This window comes from Salvelinus alpinus, chromosome 7, assembly GCF_045679555.1.
Source record: "Salvelinus alpinus chromosome 7, SLU_Salpinus.1, whole genome shotgun sequence".
Lineage (NCBI taxonomy): Eukaryota > Metazoa > Chordata > Actinopteri > Salmoniformes > Salmonidae > Salvelinus > Salvelinus alpinus.
Window position 1 is genome coordinate 53,136,903 of NC_092092.1, and position 18,807 is coordinate 53,155,709.

General features: G+C 42.8%; 1 protein-coding gene and 1 long non-coding RNA gene across 3 annotated transcripts in view; one reads left to right on the forward strand and one right to left on the reverse strand.

Moving 5' to 3' along the window:
* The window catches only part of LOC139581180 (polycomb group RING finger protein 3), a 40,063-nt gene extending 35,353 nt beyond the window's left edge, over positions 1-4,710 (forward strand). The window contains exons 9-11 of one of the 2 annotated variants that reach the window (XM_071410670.1): positions 497-634; positions 2,263-2,343; positions 2,750-3,616. In XM_071410670.1, coding sequence (XP_071266771.1) covers positions 497-634; positions 2,263-2,343; positions 2,750-2,797 — 267 coding nt within the window. In that variant the 3' untranslated portion in view covers positions 2,798-3,616. Of the gene's footprint in view, positions 1-496; positions 635-2,262; positions 2,344-2,749 lie in introns of both variants that reach the window. The other variant, XM_071410669.1, reaches the window with a different exon arrangement.
* LOC139581182 (uncharacterized) overlaps positions 1-18,130 on the reverse strand; it is a 38,382-nt gene extending 20,252 nt beyond the window's left edge. The window contains exon 1 of the long non-coding RNA XR_011676159.1: positions 18,093-18,130. This is a non-coding gene — a long non-coding RNA (uncharacterized lncRNA). The remainder of the gene's footprint in view (positions 1-18,092) is intronic.
* Between the last annotated feature and the right edge of the window lie 677 nt (positions 18,131-18,807).

Consider the following 18,807-nt stretch of genomic DNA (forward strand, 5'->3'; position numbering starts at 1 on the left):
TTGATGTTTTCGGGAAAAGGATAGGGGTTGCTAATACCATCTGTTTCTATTAATCCCTCCCTGGGTCTCCAGAAATCACCTGAAAATGGCAGTATAAGCCACTTTACCAGGGCACTTTGTCTGTCTGTGTGCCAGTCAGAGGGAGAGGCCTGATGCTGGTAATGCAACGTGACTCCTTCAGGCACAGACTTGCCAAGCCACCTGCGGTACGGTCTTCGTTTGCCATGCTCCAAAAGTGTGCCACTCTCCATCTCCTGGCTTCTTGAGACAATGCCATGGCACACAGTCACCATGGAAGACAGCAAGTCTCATGTGGAATGGTATTTTCAATGAAGTGGTTGATATCACTTTCATGTACAGTATTTTGCAGCACATGATAGTTTAGGATAGTTCATCTGGTCTGCCTTCATGACAGTACTGAGAAGCCTGGAAGGAAAATTCAAGTGCCACCTCAGTCATTTTTTAAATGCGTGTTCATTTGTCTTCCCTCCTGCAGGTCAGCATCTGTTTGGAGTGCAACAGCAGCAAGCTCCGTGGCCTGAAGCGCAAGTGGATCCGCTGCTCGGCGCAAGCCACGGTCCTTCACCTCAAGAAGTTCATCGCCAAAAAGCTTAACCTGACATCGTTCAATGAGGTATGGCTAACCCACTTTAAGGCAAGGGGGGGATTTTCCTGCACTTAGGCGAATTTGAGCTTGTCCAGTGATGAAGGACCTCTTTTTAAGGAGGCCCCAAGATGTGGTTCTGACTAGCTGTCTCTTTAACCCTTCCCATGCATTTTAAACTGAAAGATTATCCATTTTAACAAGGCATTCTTGGTTCTCTCAAGGCAGTGCATTTGTTTGCCTCATCACATACACTATCCAAGCCTCTTTCTCCGCTGTCATTATTCTCCACAAAGCTTTTGCCATCCACCATATGTTCTGGGGAAAATATGCCCTTGTAATATAATTTGCTTTCTGTCATGTCATTGTGAGTCGCCTGTCACAACTGTATGCGGGAGATGTGACATAACTTTTAGGCCGGTGTTCAATTTGCCTTTTATCTCGCTCATATCTGTCTGTCTTGAAGATGTGTGTGTGTGTGTGTGTGTGTGTGTGTGTGTGTGTGTGTGTGTGTGTGTGTGTGTGTGTGTGTGTGTGTGTGTGTGTGTGTGTGTGTGTGTGTGTGTGTGTCTGTGTGTGTGATGTCTTCAAAGCGTACACGTTTCCATCACCAACGTCCGTGACGCAATACAGCTGTCAGCTGCTCTGTTGTTGTCTGTTGAATATCAAGAGCCGTTCTTCATTCAAAATCTATTTTCAACACTAAACATACAGGTGTACGTCAACAGTCCCTGCTGTGTCAAAGCACAGCGCGTCGCTTTCCCATGGGTTATATTTATATCTATAGGATAATTGGGGCATCCATCTTGATATTTCAGCAGACCACATGAGCTAAATGCGTTGCATCACCCACACCATGTGTTTCATCATTTTTTATTCGTTTTCAAACTTGTTGCCATGTCCCTCAGCACCCAAACACATGTACGCATGGGGAGAGGGAGAACTACATCTTTGGATATTGTGTCAATTTTTTATGTCATTAATGTCAATATCAATAATTGAATAAATACTCTAATACATGTTGTCTATTATTGCTGTAACTCTTGCTGTGGCAAGACGGTTTTACTCTGTTACCAAGGTAAAATAACATCAAGGCAAAAGCAATGTTTCTCAGTTAGAAGCAAGAGCCAGCTACCAGTAGGTGCTGCTGTGGCAGTGCTGCTTCACACTGGCTTCCTCTCCTCCTCTCTCCCCTTTCCCCCTCAGCCCCTCAGTGTCTGTGTTGGGGAGAGTATTGATTGGCCGAATGCAGATGCGGGCAGCCGCCTCACAGAATATCAATGTTTAATCCACGGAGGAGGAGTGGATTGGCGAGGAAGTCTTTGATTCTATTGGCTACAAATAAGGTTTTGTGCTTTTCCAAAAGCCCCCCATGCGCAAGGTGCTAAGGGCCCACCGTCAAATATACTTTTCCGTCTTTGTTTCCTCTCAAAGAAATGTAGATATTTTGACGGCACAGAGAGACCTCAAGTCTGAATCAGAAGGACAATATATAAAATATTCTCAAACCGGTGCATGTTTCTGACCGTGTGGGTGTTACGGCACATGCATTACACACCCCTAAGGTTAAAGGTATTTATTCTCTATATGCAGTGCAGCGGATTTCCCTTCCAGTGAAATGTTAATAAATGCATCATTCTTATATCTCCCATTCACAGCTGGACATTTTATGCAATGAGGAAATCTTGGGAAAGGACCACACTTTGAAATTTGTTGTCGTGACAAGATGGAGATTTAAGGTAATACTTATAAAAGAGAATGGGGAAGAATAAGTCTACTAAAATATTTCTTTTCAGGTTGTGTTGAATCTATGTTTTCTGCACAGATCATCCACAGAGTTGCATGCTGATAAGCTGTGCACACACAAGTCTCGGTGGAGAGAACAGCTTGCTCTCCAGAACTATTTAGAGACCTTTTCTCTCATGATGTGCTATGGTGACATAAAACCCAGAGATTAAAGGAATGGAACGTTACGATCAGAGCTTGTCATTTTAAACCCCGATGTTTTATACTAGAGGCTCTGATAAGGATATAATCAAAGTAGTAGCCTATCCATCTCTGTCTGTGTTTAGAAGGACATTTTTCCAGCTGTATTGTTTTCAGTCAGTTAGTCTTTATTTGTCATTTGTTTTGTTTGCATTCCAGAAATCCCCCCTCCTGCTGCATTACAGACCCAAAATGGATTTGCTGTAGTCGGACAGAACGGTTGTTTTGGCCCAGTGGCCCAGAACTGTGCAACGTACTATTTATGCAGAGACGATCAATCCCAACACCAAGCAAACACACCAGATCAGAAGTCCACACAAGCCAGCAAACAACAAACCCCAGCACAGATACTGCACCACTGGCGGGTTTAGATCAAAAACAACCTTTTTTGTCCCCTATACATCCTAGATATGTGAAAGATTTGAGAAAAAGCATATATTTATACTTTTGTACAGATGAGACATGGAACCAAGACACTACTGGTGCTCTGTTTACACATGAACAAGATGTCGGGGAATCGTGTGCCCATCTTTTTAGTTTTTTTCGACAGACTTCACTCCTCCGACCCTCATTGACTGATAAAAAGGCGAAGACGAGGATTTTTAACGGTTCATTTTATTTTTCAGGTTACACTCAAACGAGTCTTGGGAGCAAAGAAAGTATATACATTTATATGATAAGACATTGTTTCAAAGCTGTTTATTGCGTTGTTGTATTGTCCTCTGATTTATTTTTTTATTTTACTTTAAATTTGCTTCGGGTTTGCTGAAGGTTGATTGTGAATAGGGGGAAAAAATGTGGGTACTAATTTATGTTCTATATACCAATATTGTACATAAAATGTCATTATGAGAGAGATTGAAAGGAGTAAGAAAGATACTTAAGATTGTTAGGAAAGGTTCACAGAAGTGCTTCAGCACAGGGCATTCGGAAAGTATTCAGACGCTTTGACCTTTTCCACATTTTGTTATGTTACAGCCTTATTCTAAAATGGATTAAATAAATAAAAGTCCACATAAATCTACACACAATACCCCAAACAGGTTTTTAGATATTTTTGCAAATGTATTATAAATAAAAAACAGAAATACCTTATGTGCATAAGTATTCAGACTTGCTTTGAGTCTCGAAATTGAGACAGGATTGTGTCGAGGCACAGATCTGGGGAATGGTACCAAATTCTGCAGCATTGAAGGTCCCCAAGAACACAGTGGCCTCCATCATTCTTAAATGGAAGATGTTTTGAACCACCAAGTCTCTTCCTAGAGCTGGCTGCCCGGCCAAGCTGAGAAATCGGGGGAGGAGGGCCTTGGTCAGGGAGGTGACCAAGAACCCGAAGGTCACTCTGACAGAGCTCCAGAGTTCCTCTGTGGAGATGGGAGAACCTGAAAGAAGGGCAACCATCTCTAAAGCACTCCACCAATCAGACCTTTATGGTAGTGTGGCCAGATGGAAGCCACTCCTCAGTAAAAGGGACATGTCAGATTTAACTCTTTGGTCTGAATGCCTAGCATCGCAGCTGGAGAAAGTCTGACACCATCCCTACAGTGAAGCATGGTGGTGGCATCATAATGCTGTGGGGATGTTTTTCAGCAGCAGGGACTGGGAGACTAGTCAGGATCGAGGGAAAGATGAACGGAGTAAAGTACAGAGAGATCCTTGATGAAAACCTGCTCTTGAGCGCTCAGGACCTCAGACTGGGGCGAAGGTTCACCTTCTAACAGGACAACGACCCTAAGACAACGCAGGAGTGGCTTCGAGACAAATCTCTGAATGTCCTTTAGTGGCCCAGCCAGAGCCTGGACTTGAACCTGATCAAACATCTCTGGAGAGAACTGAAAATAGCTGTGCAGCAACACTCCACATCCAACCTGGCAGAGCTTGGGAGGATCTGCAGAGAAGAATGGGAGAAACTCCCCAAATACAGGTGTTTCAAGCTTGTAGCGTCATACCAAGAAAACTCAAGGCTGTAATCACTTGCAAAGGTGCTTCAACAGAGTACTGAGTAAATGGTGTGAATACTTACACTAACGTTCAAAAGTTTGGGGTCACTTAGAAATGTCCTTGTTTTTGAAAGAAAAGCTAATTTTTTTGCCCATTAAAATAACATCAACTTGATCAGAAATACAGTGTACACATTGTTAATGTTGTAAATGACTATTGTAGCCGGAAACAGCAACCATCACTCCTGTGTTCCAATGGCACGTTGTGTTAGCTAATCCAAGTTTATCATTTTAAAAGGCTAATTGATCATTCGAAAACCCTTTTGCAATTATGTTAGCACAGCTGAAAACTGTCGTTCTGATTAAAGAAGCAATAAAACTGTCCTTCTTTAGACTAGTTGAGTATCTGGAGCATCAAATCAAATCAAATCAAATTTTATTAGTCACATACACATGGTTAGCAGATGTTAATGCGAGTGTAGCGAAATGCTTGTGCTTCTAGTTCCGACAATGCAGTAATAACCAACAAGTAATCTAACCTAACAATTCCACAACTACTACCTTATACACACACACAAGTGTAAAGGGATAAAGAATATGTACATAAAGATATATGAATGAGTGGTGGTACAGAACGGCATGGCAAGATGCAGTAGATGGTATAGAGTACGGTATATACATATGAGATGAGTACTGTAGGGTATGTAAACATAAAGTGGCATAGTTTAAAGTGGCTAGTGGTACATGTATTACATAAAGATGGCAAGATGCAGTAGATGATATAGAGTACAGTATATACATATGAGATGGGTAATGTAGGGTATGTAAACATTATATTAAGTGGCATTGTTTAAAGTGGCTAGTGGTACATTTTTACATAATTTCCATCAATTCCCATTTTTAAAGTGGCTGGAGTTGAGTCAGTATGTTGGCAGCGGCCGCTAAATGTTAGTGGTGGCTGTTTAACAGTCTGATGGCCTTGAGATAGAAGCTGTTTTTCAGTCTCTCGGTCCCGGCTTTGATGCACCTGTACTGACCTCGCCTTCTGGATGAAAGCGGGGTGAACAGGCAGTGGCTTGGGTGGTTGTTGTCCTTGATGATCTTTATGGCCTTCCTATGACATCGGGTGGTGTAGGTGTCCTGGAGGGCAGGTAGTTTGCCCCCGGTGGTGCGTTCTGCAGACCTCACTACCCTCTGGAGAGCCTTACGGTTGTGGGCGGAGCAGTTGCCGTACCAGGCGGTGATACAGCCCGACAGGATGCTCTCGATTGTGCATCTGTAGAAGTTTGTGAGTGCTTTTGGTGACAAGCCGAATTTCTTCAGCCTCCTGAGGTTGAAGAGGCGCTGCTGCGCCTTCTTCACAACGCTGTCTGTGTGGGTGGACCAATTCAGTTTGTCCGTGATGTGTACACCGAGGAACTTAAAACTTTCCACCTTCTCCACTACTGACCCGTCGATGTGGATAGGGGGGTGCTCCCTCTGCTGTTTCCTGAAGTCCACAATCATCTCCTTTGTTTTGTTGACGTTGAGTGTGAGGTTATTTTCCTGACACCACACTCCGAGGGCCCTCACCTCCTCCCTGTAGGCCGTCTCGTCGTTGTTGGTAATCAAGCCTACCACTGTAGTGTCATCCGCAAACTTGATAATTGAGTTGGAGGCGTGCATGGCCACGCAGTCGTGGGTGAACAGGGAGTACAGGAGAGGGCTCAGAACGCACCCTTGTGGGGCCCCAGTGTTGAGGATCAGCGGGGTGGAGATGTTGTTACCTACCCTCACCACCTGGGGGCGGCCCGTCAGGAAGTCCAGGACCCAGTTGCACAGGGCGGGGTCGAGACCCAGGGTCTCGAGCTTGATGACGAGTTTGGAGGGTACTATGGTGTTAAATGCTGAGCACTCTAATGTACTTGTCCTCTTGCTCAGTTGTGCACCGGGGCCTCCCACTCCTCTTTCTATTCTGGTTAGAGCATGTTTTCTCTGTTCTGTGAATGGAGTAGTACACAGCGTTGTATTGTGTGTAGATCGATGAGGGGGAAAAAATGATTTAATCCATTTTAGAATAAGGTTGTAACATAACAAAATGTGGAAAAGTCAAGGGGTCTGAATACTTTCCAAATGCACTGTATATTGTTGGGCTACTTGTATATGTACTATTGGGTTTTTAATGTAGAGCAGACTCCTTATCAGTATATAGAAAGGCATCTTTTAGTTGTCTGAGAGAGAAACAAAACAAATATATCAAATCTTCTGCCGTGTAAAAAAGAAAATACTCTGAAATGACTTCGCATTGCTACATGCACAAGATAGGAATTTGAGACAGTCTATGAAAGCAGCCAGCTTCTAAACTATTCCAGTGATTACTACATCTCAATTGCATTGCCATCAAATACGATTTACCATTAAATCAACCTGGTTTCGTCAAACAGTATAATCAAGCAAGAACTTGGGGAGTATTGTTCGAAACATCTGTGTCCAAAAAGCCTGCAAGATAATATTATGCAGCTACTGTTACTCTTGCTATCGACAGGAGGCACTTGTATTGATTTATTCTCTTTAGGTATTCATACCACAATAAATCCGTCCTCGTGTTTATTCGACCGCTCTTCACAGCTCCCTAGCCCTGCATACTGTTTCGAGAGATGAGCCACACATGCAGCCACATGCATATGAGATGGCTGAGCACCCAGCAGCTGATAGCATTAGCATCCCAGTCCTTAGTAGAATGTATTCCTCTGTGTTACCTTTAGGTACAGTGCAGCATCGCACCACTTCTTCTATCCCTATGTCATCGCTACCTTTAGTGCCAAAGTCTTGAAAACCCCCTTGACTTGCTCTTGTATTTCCGTGTGGTCAGCTATATATATGAAAGTCAATGAGATTTCATCTATTTCACAGCAGTATGGGACCTGAGATAAAAAGCTGTTTGGAACAGATAGTCAAATATGAAACAGTTCAATTTGAGACGTTATTAAATTGACAAGAGCTTGAAGTTTTTTCATGATGTGAAATAAGCACACTCAGATGTGAAAGATGAATACTATTTTGAGCATATGAAATAAATGCCTTTTTTGATATGATAGTATCAAAATCGATTACTTTTGTACCTTTTTGAGGTGGCTCTAATTTTGGTGCTTATTTGAGCGTGTCTAATGAGAGTTTGGGGAGAAAGTACTTCAGAGATTAATGGCTCAACTGTGTATTACAGGAACCAAGGCACGGAAGGACAGAACAGTCTTAATTTATAGTCATGGCCACCTTTTTCTTCAGTGCAACTGAAATATCCTTTCCTTGAACTGGACCATAAATTAACATTTCAGACCTCACATAGCATTACCTCACTGCGCTGTCAATATTACTGTCAATAATTGTTGATTCCCCTCCTTGTATTTATGCAAGGAAAGTTGTCGATCTTGTTCACACACAGTCCAAATAAGGTCTTATAGGTGCATATTATATTTAAAAAATACTTTCATACATGTCTCTACCAAACCAGCTTAACCAAAACTCATTTTCATTTGGTTAACGGTCATCCCATCAGTAAATGCATAAATGCTATTGATATAAATACTTTAAAAAAAGAATTTCCATACTTCGACCATATTTGTTGAGATGTCTTACAGTGTGATTTTTTTTGTTTGTATGCATATGGCAACACAATATGTGTAAAGTCTGTCTGGCTCATTTCGTGTTGTTTTTATCAGTACCTTCTGCCTTTGACCTTAGCTTACCCATCCAAGAGCTGAAAGATGTGCAAGCATATTTGTCAATATTGACCGCTTGTCTCCTGCGTGAATGGCATATTCATTTTGTGTTACAGGCCCCATATATTTACATCAGCTTTGTTTGAACAGCATCATAGCCATGTACTCATTACTTATCGCAAGAATGCTATGAGAGAAAACAATGAGGTAACTATTTCCCAGCAGTACCTATGTCTTCTTAAGAACTGGTGTAATTGGAACAAAGCCACGTTACATGTTTTTTAGTTTTTTATATGATTCAGATGTTCTTTTCTCTACTTGTTTTGTATGTATGCGAGTGCTGTTCAGTAACCCTGTGATGTGATCTCTGGGACATAATGGGGGGAGGGGCTTTGTTTTTGTGGGCTTTGCCGCTGTGAAGGCTGGTGCCTTCTCTTCTTTTCTCTCTTCTTGGAGCTGAGTACGGTGCTAACATCTTTTCTCTAACTCGAACTCAATCTGGTGCAAATCAGCTTCAGAGAGGTAAAATGAGTGCTGTGGATCCCGCGGCCTGTAGTAGTTCAGTCACTCGCTAGCCAGGGGTGTGTTGTCTTGTCCTAACTGTCTCACTTTCTCTCAGTGCAGATGAAAAAGGTGCTGTTTTTTTCTTGTTGATTTGTTTGTTTGCTTTTCCCCGTGGTCCGGGCTTGCTCTGGAAAAAACGGAACAGAGAGAATGGTAAATAAAGTTTTGGACCGTGAAGAAGTTGCTGTTATTGAAAACACACAAAAAGCGGAGAAGCTGGTGCAGCTATATACCTGAATGATTCTTCTTCAGAGAGAAAGAGTATTTATTTGGAGTTATTTTCATGCGACTCACAGTAACCTCAGTGAAATGCTTGGGGATCCCTGTTGTAGCTGTAGTTGTCCTTTCTGCTCTATGGAATTGGAACAGAAAGCTCTTCTTTATCACTACCCTTTCACGACTTCTAGCAGTTAGACATTCGCCAGGTGCATAGTGCCGGCACAGGTATTGTTGTTAGAATGTTTCCAAAGTTAAATCCGACCCCAGGAGTCATTGATAGTATGCCTGGGAGGTGTGTGGAGTAACGTGGGGGCAGGTTCCACCTCCAGAGCACTGGATTGGATCGGTCTTCACACTTTTATCAGCCCTACGTTGAGACATCAGTGTCGCTACACTTGACAGCTAGGCTAAGAAGCTTACATGCTTCCCTATTCTGCTCACTGCAGACCGTGGTTCGTACCCAGACTGAACCGTTGCCAGTGTGGAGACCATGACATGTCAAGGCCTCAACTCATAAACTTGTCTTTTCTCATTTTCTAGACTCTTATCCTCTTGTTATCTCCGAATTATCCACACCGCGGTTGGGGCGAGCTGTACGTAATTGATAGTCTGAATGCCTGAACTTGACTACCAGCTAATTTAGATGTCATAATGCTACTTATGAAGACCAGAATAAGCCATGGTACCTGTGGAGGCTTTTAACCTAGTTTTTTTTAAGAGCAATTAAGTCTTAATAATAGTTTCGTGAAACAGCGGCAGTCATTTTTGAATGGATACCCTGGATAGACACCAAAGTATTCCAGGTGGTCTCAAAATGGCCCAGTGTTTATGTTCCTGTAATAACAGTCTCCACTCTGAGAGTGTGATGGCTCTTTTTCATTCTGGCCCCCTGAGCTCTCCTGTAAAGCTCTGTAATCACCCAGGCGACCGCTACGTCTGACCGGGGTCACTCAGGCGGCTAGTCTGGATGAAACACACTCCAAAAATACGGATTGTCTGGCCAGGGCAGCACTGCACCACTGCACCCACTCAGAAAGGCAGCTTGGCTCTTGACGGTGCCATGCAGTGAATCACAATCCCACAGGTGGTTCCGATTGAGGGGCATCTGTCTGGAATTGCCTTTCATTTCAACATGATATTTCCATTTCAATTCTCTATTTCAAAGGTGTTAAACTATCATCTGCAACTTGGACCTGACTCTGGGAATGAGGAAAGAGATCTTGATGTCATAGTGAGTTAATTAGCCTGATAAATGTTACAGTCATATTTTCCTTCAAAACGAAGGGAAATAAGTCCACAGTAACCAACCTTCACAGTGGCACTGGTCATCGATATAATCTGTCCGAATTTTGTATTATTATTATTTATTTATACTGTATGACTCCTGCAGTAGCTTTTTGTTTTTGAAAAACATACAGAGATTTGATATCCTTCCCTGTGTTCATTATTTTTTATTTTTGTTTTGTTTGAAACGATTTTACGGCCTAAATTATGAATTTATAACTGTGCTCCCTCTTTTGTATTATACGTGATCGCGTCTGTTCAATGATCTCTGTGTACCACCAGCACAAGCTGTGTTCCTCTTTGGGTCAAGGTCTGGCAAAATTAAAACAAATGTACAACTGACAATGTGGTTAATTGTATTTGCAAGGAAAATGTGCAATATCCTTTTCTCAGATGGTTCCAGGTTTCAGCGTAAAAATTCAATTTAACGTATTTTTGGGGGCTTTCCAGTCAATTCCTCAGGTCACAAAAATGCCTTCCTGGTCTTGAGGGTGACCAGGAATCTCAGATCACACTAATGCACCCGGGTATGAAATGGCTGGATTTTATTTTGGTCTTGTTGCTCTTGTTGTTTTTTTTATATCTCTTACACAAATTTCCTCAGAAAAAAAAGTTCTGGGTTAAACACAGGCACTTATTCAGGTGTCCTTTTCCTTGTTCTCTTTTTTGTATTATGATTATTTATTTCCATTGCCACATTAAAGGAGTTTTTGGTAGAGAACTGGGCTGGAATTTCTTACACACAATATTAAGGATGTTTTTTGTCAAAAACGTAAGTGTGTATTTCATCAATAAATGCCTTTAAAAGTGGCTGTAATGCTTTGGTGTCTTTGCTCTGTCTGATCCCAAAGAGATTGCTCACACAGCCTGGTCGCTCAGAATAGATGTAACATAGTAAATGTACATTTGTAGCCCTCCAGTTAGTATGATATGTTACGTTTGGTGTGGTTACTAAAGACAGAGGGTTACTTAAGACAGAAACGATAGGGTGGAGGTTGGTCAGGATATGTAGGCGTATAACGCTATTTTCTAGCAACCTAATGGTTGCACGTTCGAATCACATCACAAACAACTTTAGCATTTTAGATAATTAGCAACTTTGCTACTACTTTTTAACAACTTAGCATGTTAGCTAACTCTAACATTAACCTCTTACCTGCTAACCATAGCCCTAAACTTAACCCCTTGACCTAACCCTAAACTCTAACCTAGCTAGCGTTAGCCACCTAGATAACCTAGCCAACGTTAGCAACAACAGATTGTAATTCGTAACATATCATTCAAATAGCAAGTTCTAAACTTATTATACGAATTGGAATTCGTAAAATATCAAAGGAAATAGATGTTGACATCCACACTTTATGAAAAACAGGAGAAATGATTACAGCTATGTCTTTCTGGGTAAGTCTCAGCTTTCCACACCTGGATTGTGCAACATCAAATCAAATCAAATGTTATTGGTCACATACACATATTTAGCAGATGTTATTGCGGGTGTAGCGAAATGTGTTCCTAGCTCCAATAATGCAGTAGTATCTAACAATTCACCACAATACACACAAATCTAAAAGTAAAAGAATGGAATTAAGAAATATATACAGTACCAGTCAAAGGTTTGATGACAGCTTTGCACACTCTTAGCATTCTCTCAACCAGCTTCACCTGGAATGCTTTTCCAACAATCTTGAAGGAGTTCCCACATATGCTGAGCACTTGTTGACTGCTTTTCCTTCACTCTGCGGTCCAACTCATCCCAAACCATCTCAATTGGGTTGAGGTTGGGTGATTGTGGATGCCAGGTCATTTGATGCAGCACTCCATCACTCTCCTTGGTCAAATAGCCCTTACACAGCCTGGAGGTGTGTTGGGTCATTGTCCTGTTGAAAAACAAATGATAGTCCCACTAAGCGCAACCAGATGGAATGGCTGACCGCTGCAGAATGGCGTGGTAACCATGCTGGTTAAGTGGGCCTTGAATTCTAAATAAATCACAGACAGTGTGACCAGCAAAGCACCTCCACACCATCACACCTCCTCCTCCATGCTTCACGGTGGAAACCACACATGCGGAGATCATCCGTTCCCCTACTCTGCGTCTCAAAAAGACAAGATTGGAACCAAAAATCTCACATTTGGACTCATCAGACCAAAGGACAGGTTCCACCGGTCTAATGTCCATTGCTTGTGTTTCTTGGCCCAAGCAAGTCTTTTCTTATTATTGGTGTCCTAAGCAATGGTTTCTTTGCAGCAATTCAACCACGAAGGCCGGATTCACACATTTTCTTGTCTGCAATCTGAGGTGCAGTTAACTCTAATGAACTTATCCTCTGCAGCAGAGGTAACTCTGGGTCTTCCTTTCCTGTGGAGGTCCTCATGAGAGCCAGTTTTATCATAGCACTTGATGGTTTTTGCGACTGACCTTGAAGAAACTTTCAAAGTTATTGACATTTTCCACATTGACTGACCTTCATGTCTTAATGTAATGATTAACTGTCATTTCTCTTTGCTTATTCGAGCTGTTCTTGCCATAATATGGACTTGGTCTTTTACCAAATAGGGCTATCTTCTGTATACCACCCCTACCTTGTCACAACATAACTAGGAAAGAAATGAACTTTTAACAAGGCACACCTGTTAATTGAAATGCATTCCAGGTGACCATCTCATGGAGCTGGTTGACAGAATGGCAAGAGTGTGCAAAGCTGTCATCAAGGCAAAGAATCTAAAATCTAAAATATATTTTGATTTGTTTAACACTTTTTGGTTATTACATGATTCCATATGTCTTATTTCACAGTTTTGATGTCTTCACTATTATTCTATCATGTAGAAAATAGTAAAAATAAAGAAAAACCCTTGAATGAGAAGGTGTGTCCAAAGTTTGACTAGTGCTGTATATATTACGACGAGCAATGTCGGAGTGGCATTTACTAAAATACAGTAGAATAGAATCCAGTATATAAATATGAAATTAGTAAATCAATATGTAAACATTATTAAAGTGACCAGTAATTCCATGTCTATGTATATAATGCAGCAGGCTCTGAGGTGCAGGGTTGAGCAACCAGGTGGTAGCCTGCTAGTGATGGCTATTTAACAGTCTGATGGCCTTTAGATAGAAGCTATTTTTCAGTCTCTCGGTCCCAGCTTGGATGCACCTGTACTGACCTCAACTTCTGGATGATAGCGGGGTGAACAGGCCGTGGCTCAGGTGGTTGATGTCCTTGATGATCTTTTTGGCCTTCCTGTGACATCGGGTGCTGCCTGGAGGGCAGGCAGTGTGCCCCTGGTGATGCGTTGAGCAGACCGCACCACCCTCTGGAGAGCCCTGTGGTTGCCAGCAGTTCAGTTGCTGTACCAGGTGTTGATACAGCCCGACAGGATGCTCTCAATTGTGCATCTGTAAAAGTTTGTGAGGGTCTTAGGGGCCAAGCCAAATTTCTTCAGCCTCCTGAGGTTGAAGAGACGCTGTTGCGCCTTCTTCACCACACTGTCTGTGTGGGTGGACCATTTCAGATTGTCAGTGATGTGTACGCCGAGGAACTTGAAGATTTCAACTTCTCCACTGCAGTCCAATTGATGTAGATAGTGGCGTGCTCCCTCTGCTGTGTCCTGAAGTCCACGATCAGCTCCTTCGTTTTGTTGATGTTGAGGGAGAGGCTGTTTTCCTGGCGCCACTCCGCCAGGGCCCTCACCTCCACCCTGTAGGCTGCCTCGTCATTGTTGGTAATCCAGCCTACTACTCTTCTGTCATCTGCAAACTTGATGATTGAGTTGGAGGCGTGCGTGGCCATTCAGTTAACAGGGAGTACGTGAGGGGGCTGACCATGCAAGCTTGTGGGGCCCCTGTGTTGAGGATCAGCGAAGTGGAGGTGTTGTTTCCTACCTTCATCACCTGGGGGCGGCCCGTCAGGAAGTCCAGGACACATTTGCAAAGGGCGGGGTTCAGACCCAGGGACCGAAGCTTTTTTTATATACAGTGGGGAGAACAAGTATTTGATACACTGCCGATTTTGCCGATTTTCCTACTTACAAAGCATGTAGAGGTCTGTAATTTTTATCATAGGTACACTTCAACTGTGAGAGACGGAATCTAAAACAAAAATCCCGAAAATCACATTGTATGATTTTTAAGTAATTAATTCGCATTTTATTGCATGACATAAGTATTTGATACATCAGAAAAGCAGAACTTAATATTTGGTACAGAATCCTTTGTTTGCAATTACAGAGATCATACGTTTCCTGTAGTTCTTGACCAGGTTTGCACACACTGCAGCAGGGATTTTGGCCCACTCCTTCATACAGACCTTCTCCAGATCCTTCAGGTTTCGGGGCTGTCGCTGGGCAATACGGACTTTCAGCTCCCTCCAAAGATTTTCTATTGGGTTCAGGTCTGGAGACTGGCTAGGCCACTCCAGGACCTTGAGATACTTCTTACGGAGCCACTCCTTAGTTGCCCTGGCTGTGTGTTTCGGGTCGTTGTCATGCTGGAAGACCCAGCCACGACCCATCATCAATGCTCTTACTGAGGGAAGGAGGTTGTTGGCTAAGATCTCGCAATACATGGCCCCATCCATCCTCCCCTCAATACGGTGCAGTCGTCCTGTCCCCTTTGCAGAAAAGCATCCCCAAAGAATGATGTTTCCACCTCCATGCTTCACGGTTGGGATGGTGTTCTTGGGGTTGTACTCATCCTTCTTCTTCCTCCAAACACGGCGAGTGGAGTTTAGACCAAAAAGCTCTATTTTTGAATCATCAGACCACATGACCTTCTCCCATTCCTCCTCTGGATCATCCAGATGGTCATTGGCAAACTTCAGACGGGCCTGGACATGCGCCTGCTTGAGCAGGGGGACCTTGTGTGCGCTGCAGGATTTTAATCCATGACGGCGTAGTGTGTTACTAATGGTTTTCTTTGAGACTGTGGTCCCAGCTCTCTTCAGGTCATTGACCAGGTCCTGCCGTGTAGTTCTGGGCTGATCCCTCACCTTCCTCATGATCATTGATGCCCCACGAGGTGAGATCTTGCATGGAGCCCCAGACCGAGGGTGATTGACCATCATCTTGAACTTCTTCTATTTTCTTCTATTTTCTAATAATTGCGCCAACAGTTGTTGCCTTCTCACCAAGCTGCTTGCCTATTGTCCTGTAGCCCATCCCAGCCTTGTGCAGGTCTACAATTTTATCCCTGATGTCCTTACACAGCTCTCTGGTCTTGGCCATTGTGGAGAGGTTGGAGTCTGTTTGATTGAGTGTGTGGACAGGTGTCTTTTATACAGGTAACGAGTTCAAACAGGTGCAGTTAATACAGGTAATGAGTGGAGAACAGGAGGGCTTCTTAAAGAAAAACTAACAGGTCTGTGAGAGCCGGAATTCTTACTGGTTGGTAGGTGATCAAATACTTATGTCATGCAATAAAATGCAAATGAATTACTTAAAAATCATACAATGTGATTTTCTGGATTTTTGTTTTAGATTCCGTCTCTCACAGTTGAAGTGTACCTATGATAAAAATTACAGACCTCTACATGCTTTGTAAGTAGGAAAACCTGCAAAATCGGCAGTGTATCAAATACTTGTTCTCCCCACTGTATAATTCTTTTAAATTTTACCCCTTTTTTCTCCCCAATTTCGTGGTATCCAATTGGTAGTAGTTACAGTCTTATCTCATCGCTGCAACTCCTGTACGAACTCGGGAGAGGCGAAGGTCGAGAGCCATGCATCCTCCGAAACACAACCCAAACAAGCCGCACTGCTTCTTGACACAATGCACATCCAACCCGGAAGCCAGCCGCACCAATGTGTCGGAGGAAACACCGTACACCTGGCGACCTGGTCAGCGTGCACTGCGCACGGCCGCCACAGGGGTCGCTAGTGCGCGATGAGACAAGCATATCCCTGCCGGCCAAACCCTCCCTAACCCGGACGACGCTGGGCCAAATTTGCGCCGCCCCAATGTCTCTGTGTCACACCCTGACCTTAGAGAGCCTTTTTATTTCTCTATTTGGTTAGGTCGTGGTGTGATTTGGGTGGGCATTCAAGTTTTTCTATTTCTTTGTTGGCCAGGTATGGTTCCCAATCAGAGGCAGCTGTCTATCGTTGTCTCTGATTGGGGATCATACTTAGGCAGCCTTTTTTCCACTTTTAGTTTGTGGGATCTTGTTTTTGTGTAGCTGCCTGTGAGGAGCCCAGAACTTTACGTTTCGTTTGTATTTGTTGGTTTTTTCGGTGTTCATTTTTAATAAAGTAAGATGTACGCCTACCACGCTGCACCTTGGTCCAATCCATCTCTAAACGAACGTGACACTCTGTACTGACATTTTGCCTGTTTGATTGCCTTACGGAGGGAATAACCTTACTTTTTTTATTCAACCATATTCACCTTGACATAGTTAAATGCGTTTTCCTAAAATTTGCTTTGTTAAAATCTCTAGCTTCAATAAATGCGGCCTCAGGATATGTGGTTTCCAATTTGCATAAAGTCCAGTGAAGGTCTTTGAGGGCCGCCGTGGCATCAGCTTGAGGGGGAATATACATGGCTGTGACTATAACCGAAGAGCATTCTCTTGGGAGGTATTAACGTTCGGCATTTGATTGTGAGGTATTCTAGGTCGGGTGAACAAAAGGCCTTGAGTTTCTGTACGTTATCACAATCAAACCATGAGTGGTTAATCATGAAACATACACAACGCCTTTCTTCTTCCCGGAGAGTTCTTCATTCCTGTCTGCGCGACGTACTGAGAACCCAGCTGGTTGTATGGACGGGGACAGTATATCCGGAGAGAGCCATGATTCCGTGAAACAGAGTATGTTACAGTCCCTGATGTCACTCTGGAACGAGATCCTCGCTCTGAGCTCATCTACTTTATTGTCCAGAGACTGAACATTAGCGAGTAATATACTTGGAAGCGGTGGATGGTGTGCACGCCTACTGAGTGTGCACGCCTCTCCGAATACCTCTTCTCCCCCGGCAGCATCTTGGAGCAGCCTCTGTGATAAGTTAAATTGCCCTGGGAGGTACGAACAAAGGATCCAATTCAGGAAAGTCATATTCCTGGTCGTAATGCTGGTGAGTTACCGCCGCTCTGATATCCAAAAGTTATTTCCGGCTGTATGTAATAACACAAAAAACGTTCTGGGCTAATAATGTGACAGAAGATCCTAATGTAAGAAATAACACACAAAGAAACAAAATACTTCAACGTTTCTTAGAAGCTAGAAGCAGAGCTGCCATGTCTGTTGGCGTCATCTTGTTGTTGATCATTGGTAGACAACCATTTTCAGGTCTTGCCAAGCAGATATGTCAAAACTGTAACTCGGCCACTCAGAAACATTCACTATCTTCTTGGTAAGCAACTAGTGTAGATTTGGCCTTGTGTTTTAGGTTATTGTCCTCTTGAAAGGTGAATTCATCTCTCAGTGTCTGGTATAAAGAAGACTCAACCAGGTTTTACTCTATGGTTTTGCCTGTGCTTAGCTCCATTCCGTTTCTTTTTTTCATCCTGAAAAACACCTGTCCTTAACGATTACAGGCATACACATAACATGATGCAGCCACCACTATGCTTGAATTATAGAGAGTGGTACTCAGTAATGTGCTGTGTTGGATTTGCCCCAAACACAACACTTTGTATTCAGGACAAAAAGTTAATCGCCTAGCCAAATTTGATGCAGTTTTACTTTTTTTAACATTTATTTAACTAGGCAGGTCAGTTAAGAACAAATTCTTATTTTCAATGACGGCCTAGGAACAATACTGCCTTGTTCAGGGGCAGAAAGACAGATTTTTACCTTGTCAGCTCGGGGATCTTGCAACCTTTCGGTTATTAGTCCAACGCTCTAACCACTAGGCTTCCTGCCGCACTTTAGTGCGTTGTAGCAAACAGGAAGCATGTTTTGAAATGTTTTATTACGTACATGCTTCCTTCTTCTGACTCTGTCATTTAGGTTATTATTGTGGTGTAACTACATTGTTGTTGATCCATCCTCAGTTTTCTCCTATCACAACCATTAAACTATATCAGTTTTAAAGTCACCATTGGCCTCATGGTGAAATCCCTGAGAGGTTTCCTTCCTCTCTGGCAACTGAGGTAGGACGCCTGTATCTTTGTAGTGACTAGGTGTATTATTACACCATCCAAAGTTAAATTAATGACTTCACCATGTTCAAAGGGGTATTCAATGTCTGTTTTTTTACCCATCTGACAATAGGTCACCTTCTATGCGAGGCATTTGAAAACCTCCCTGGTCTTTGTGGTTGAATCTGTGTTTGAAATTCACTGCTCGACTGAGGGTAATTGTATGTGTGGGGTACAGAGATGAGGTAGTCATACAAAAATCATGTTAAACACTATTATTGCACACAGAGTGAGTCTATGCAACTTATTTAGGCTTGCCTTAACAAAGGGGTTGAAGGCTTATTGACCCAAGATATTTCAACTTTTCATTTGTAATGAATTTGTGAAAAACATTGAAAAACATCCACTTTGACATTATGTGGTATTGT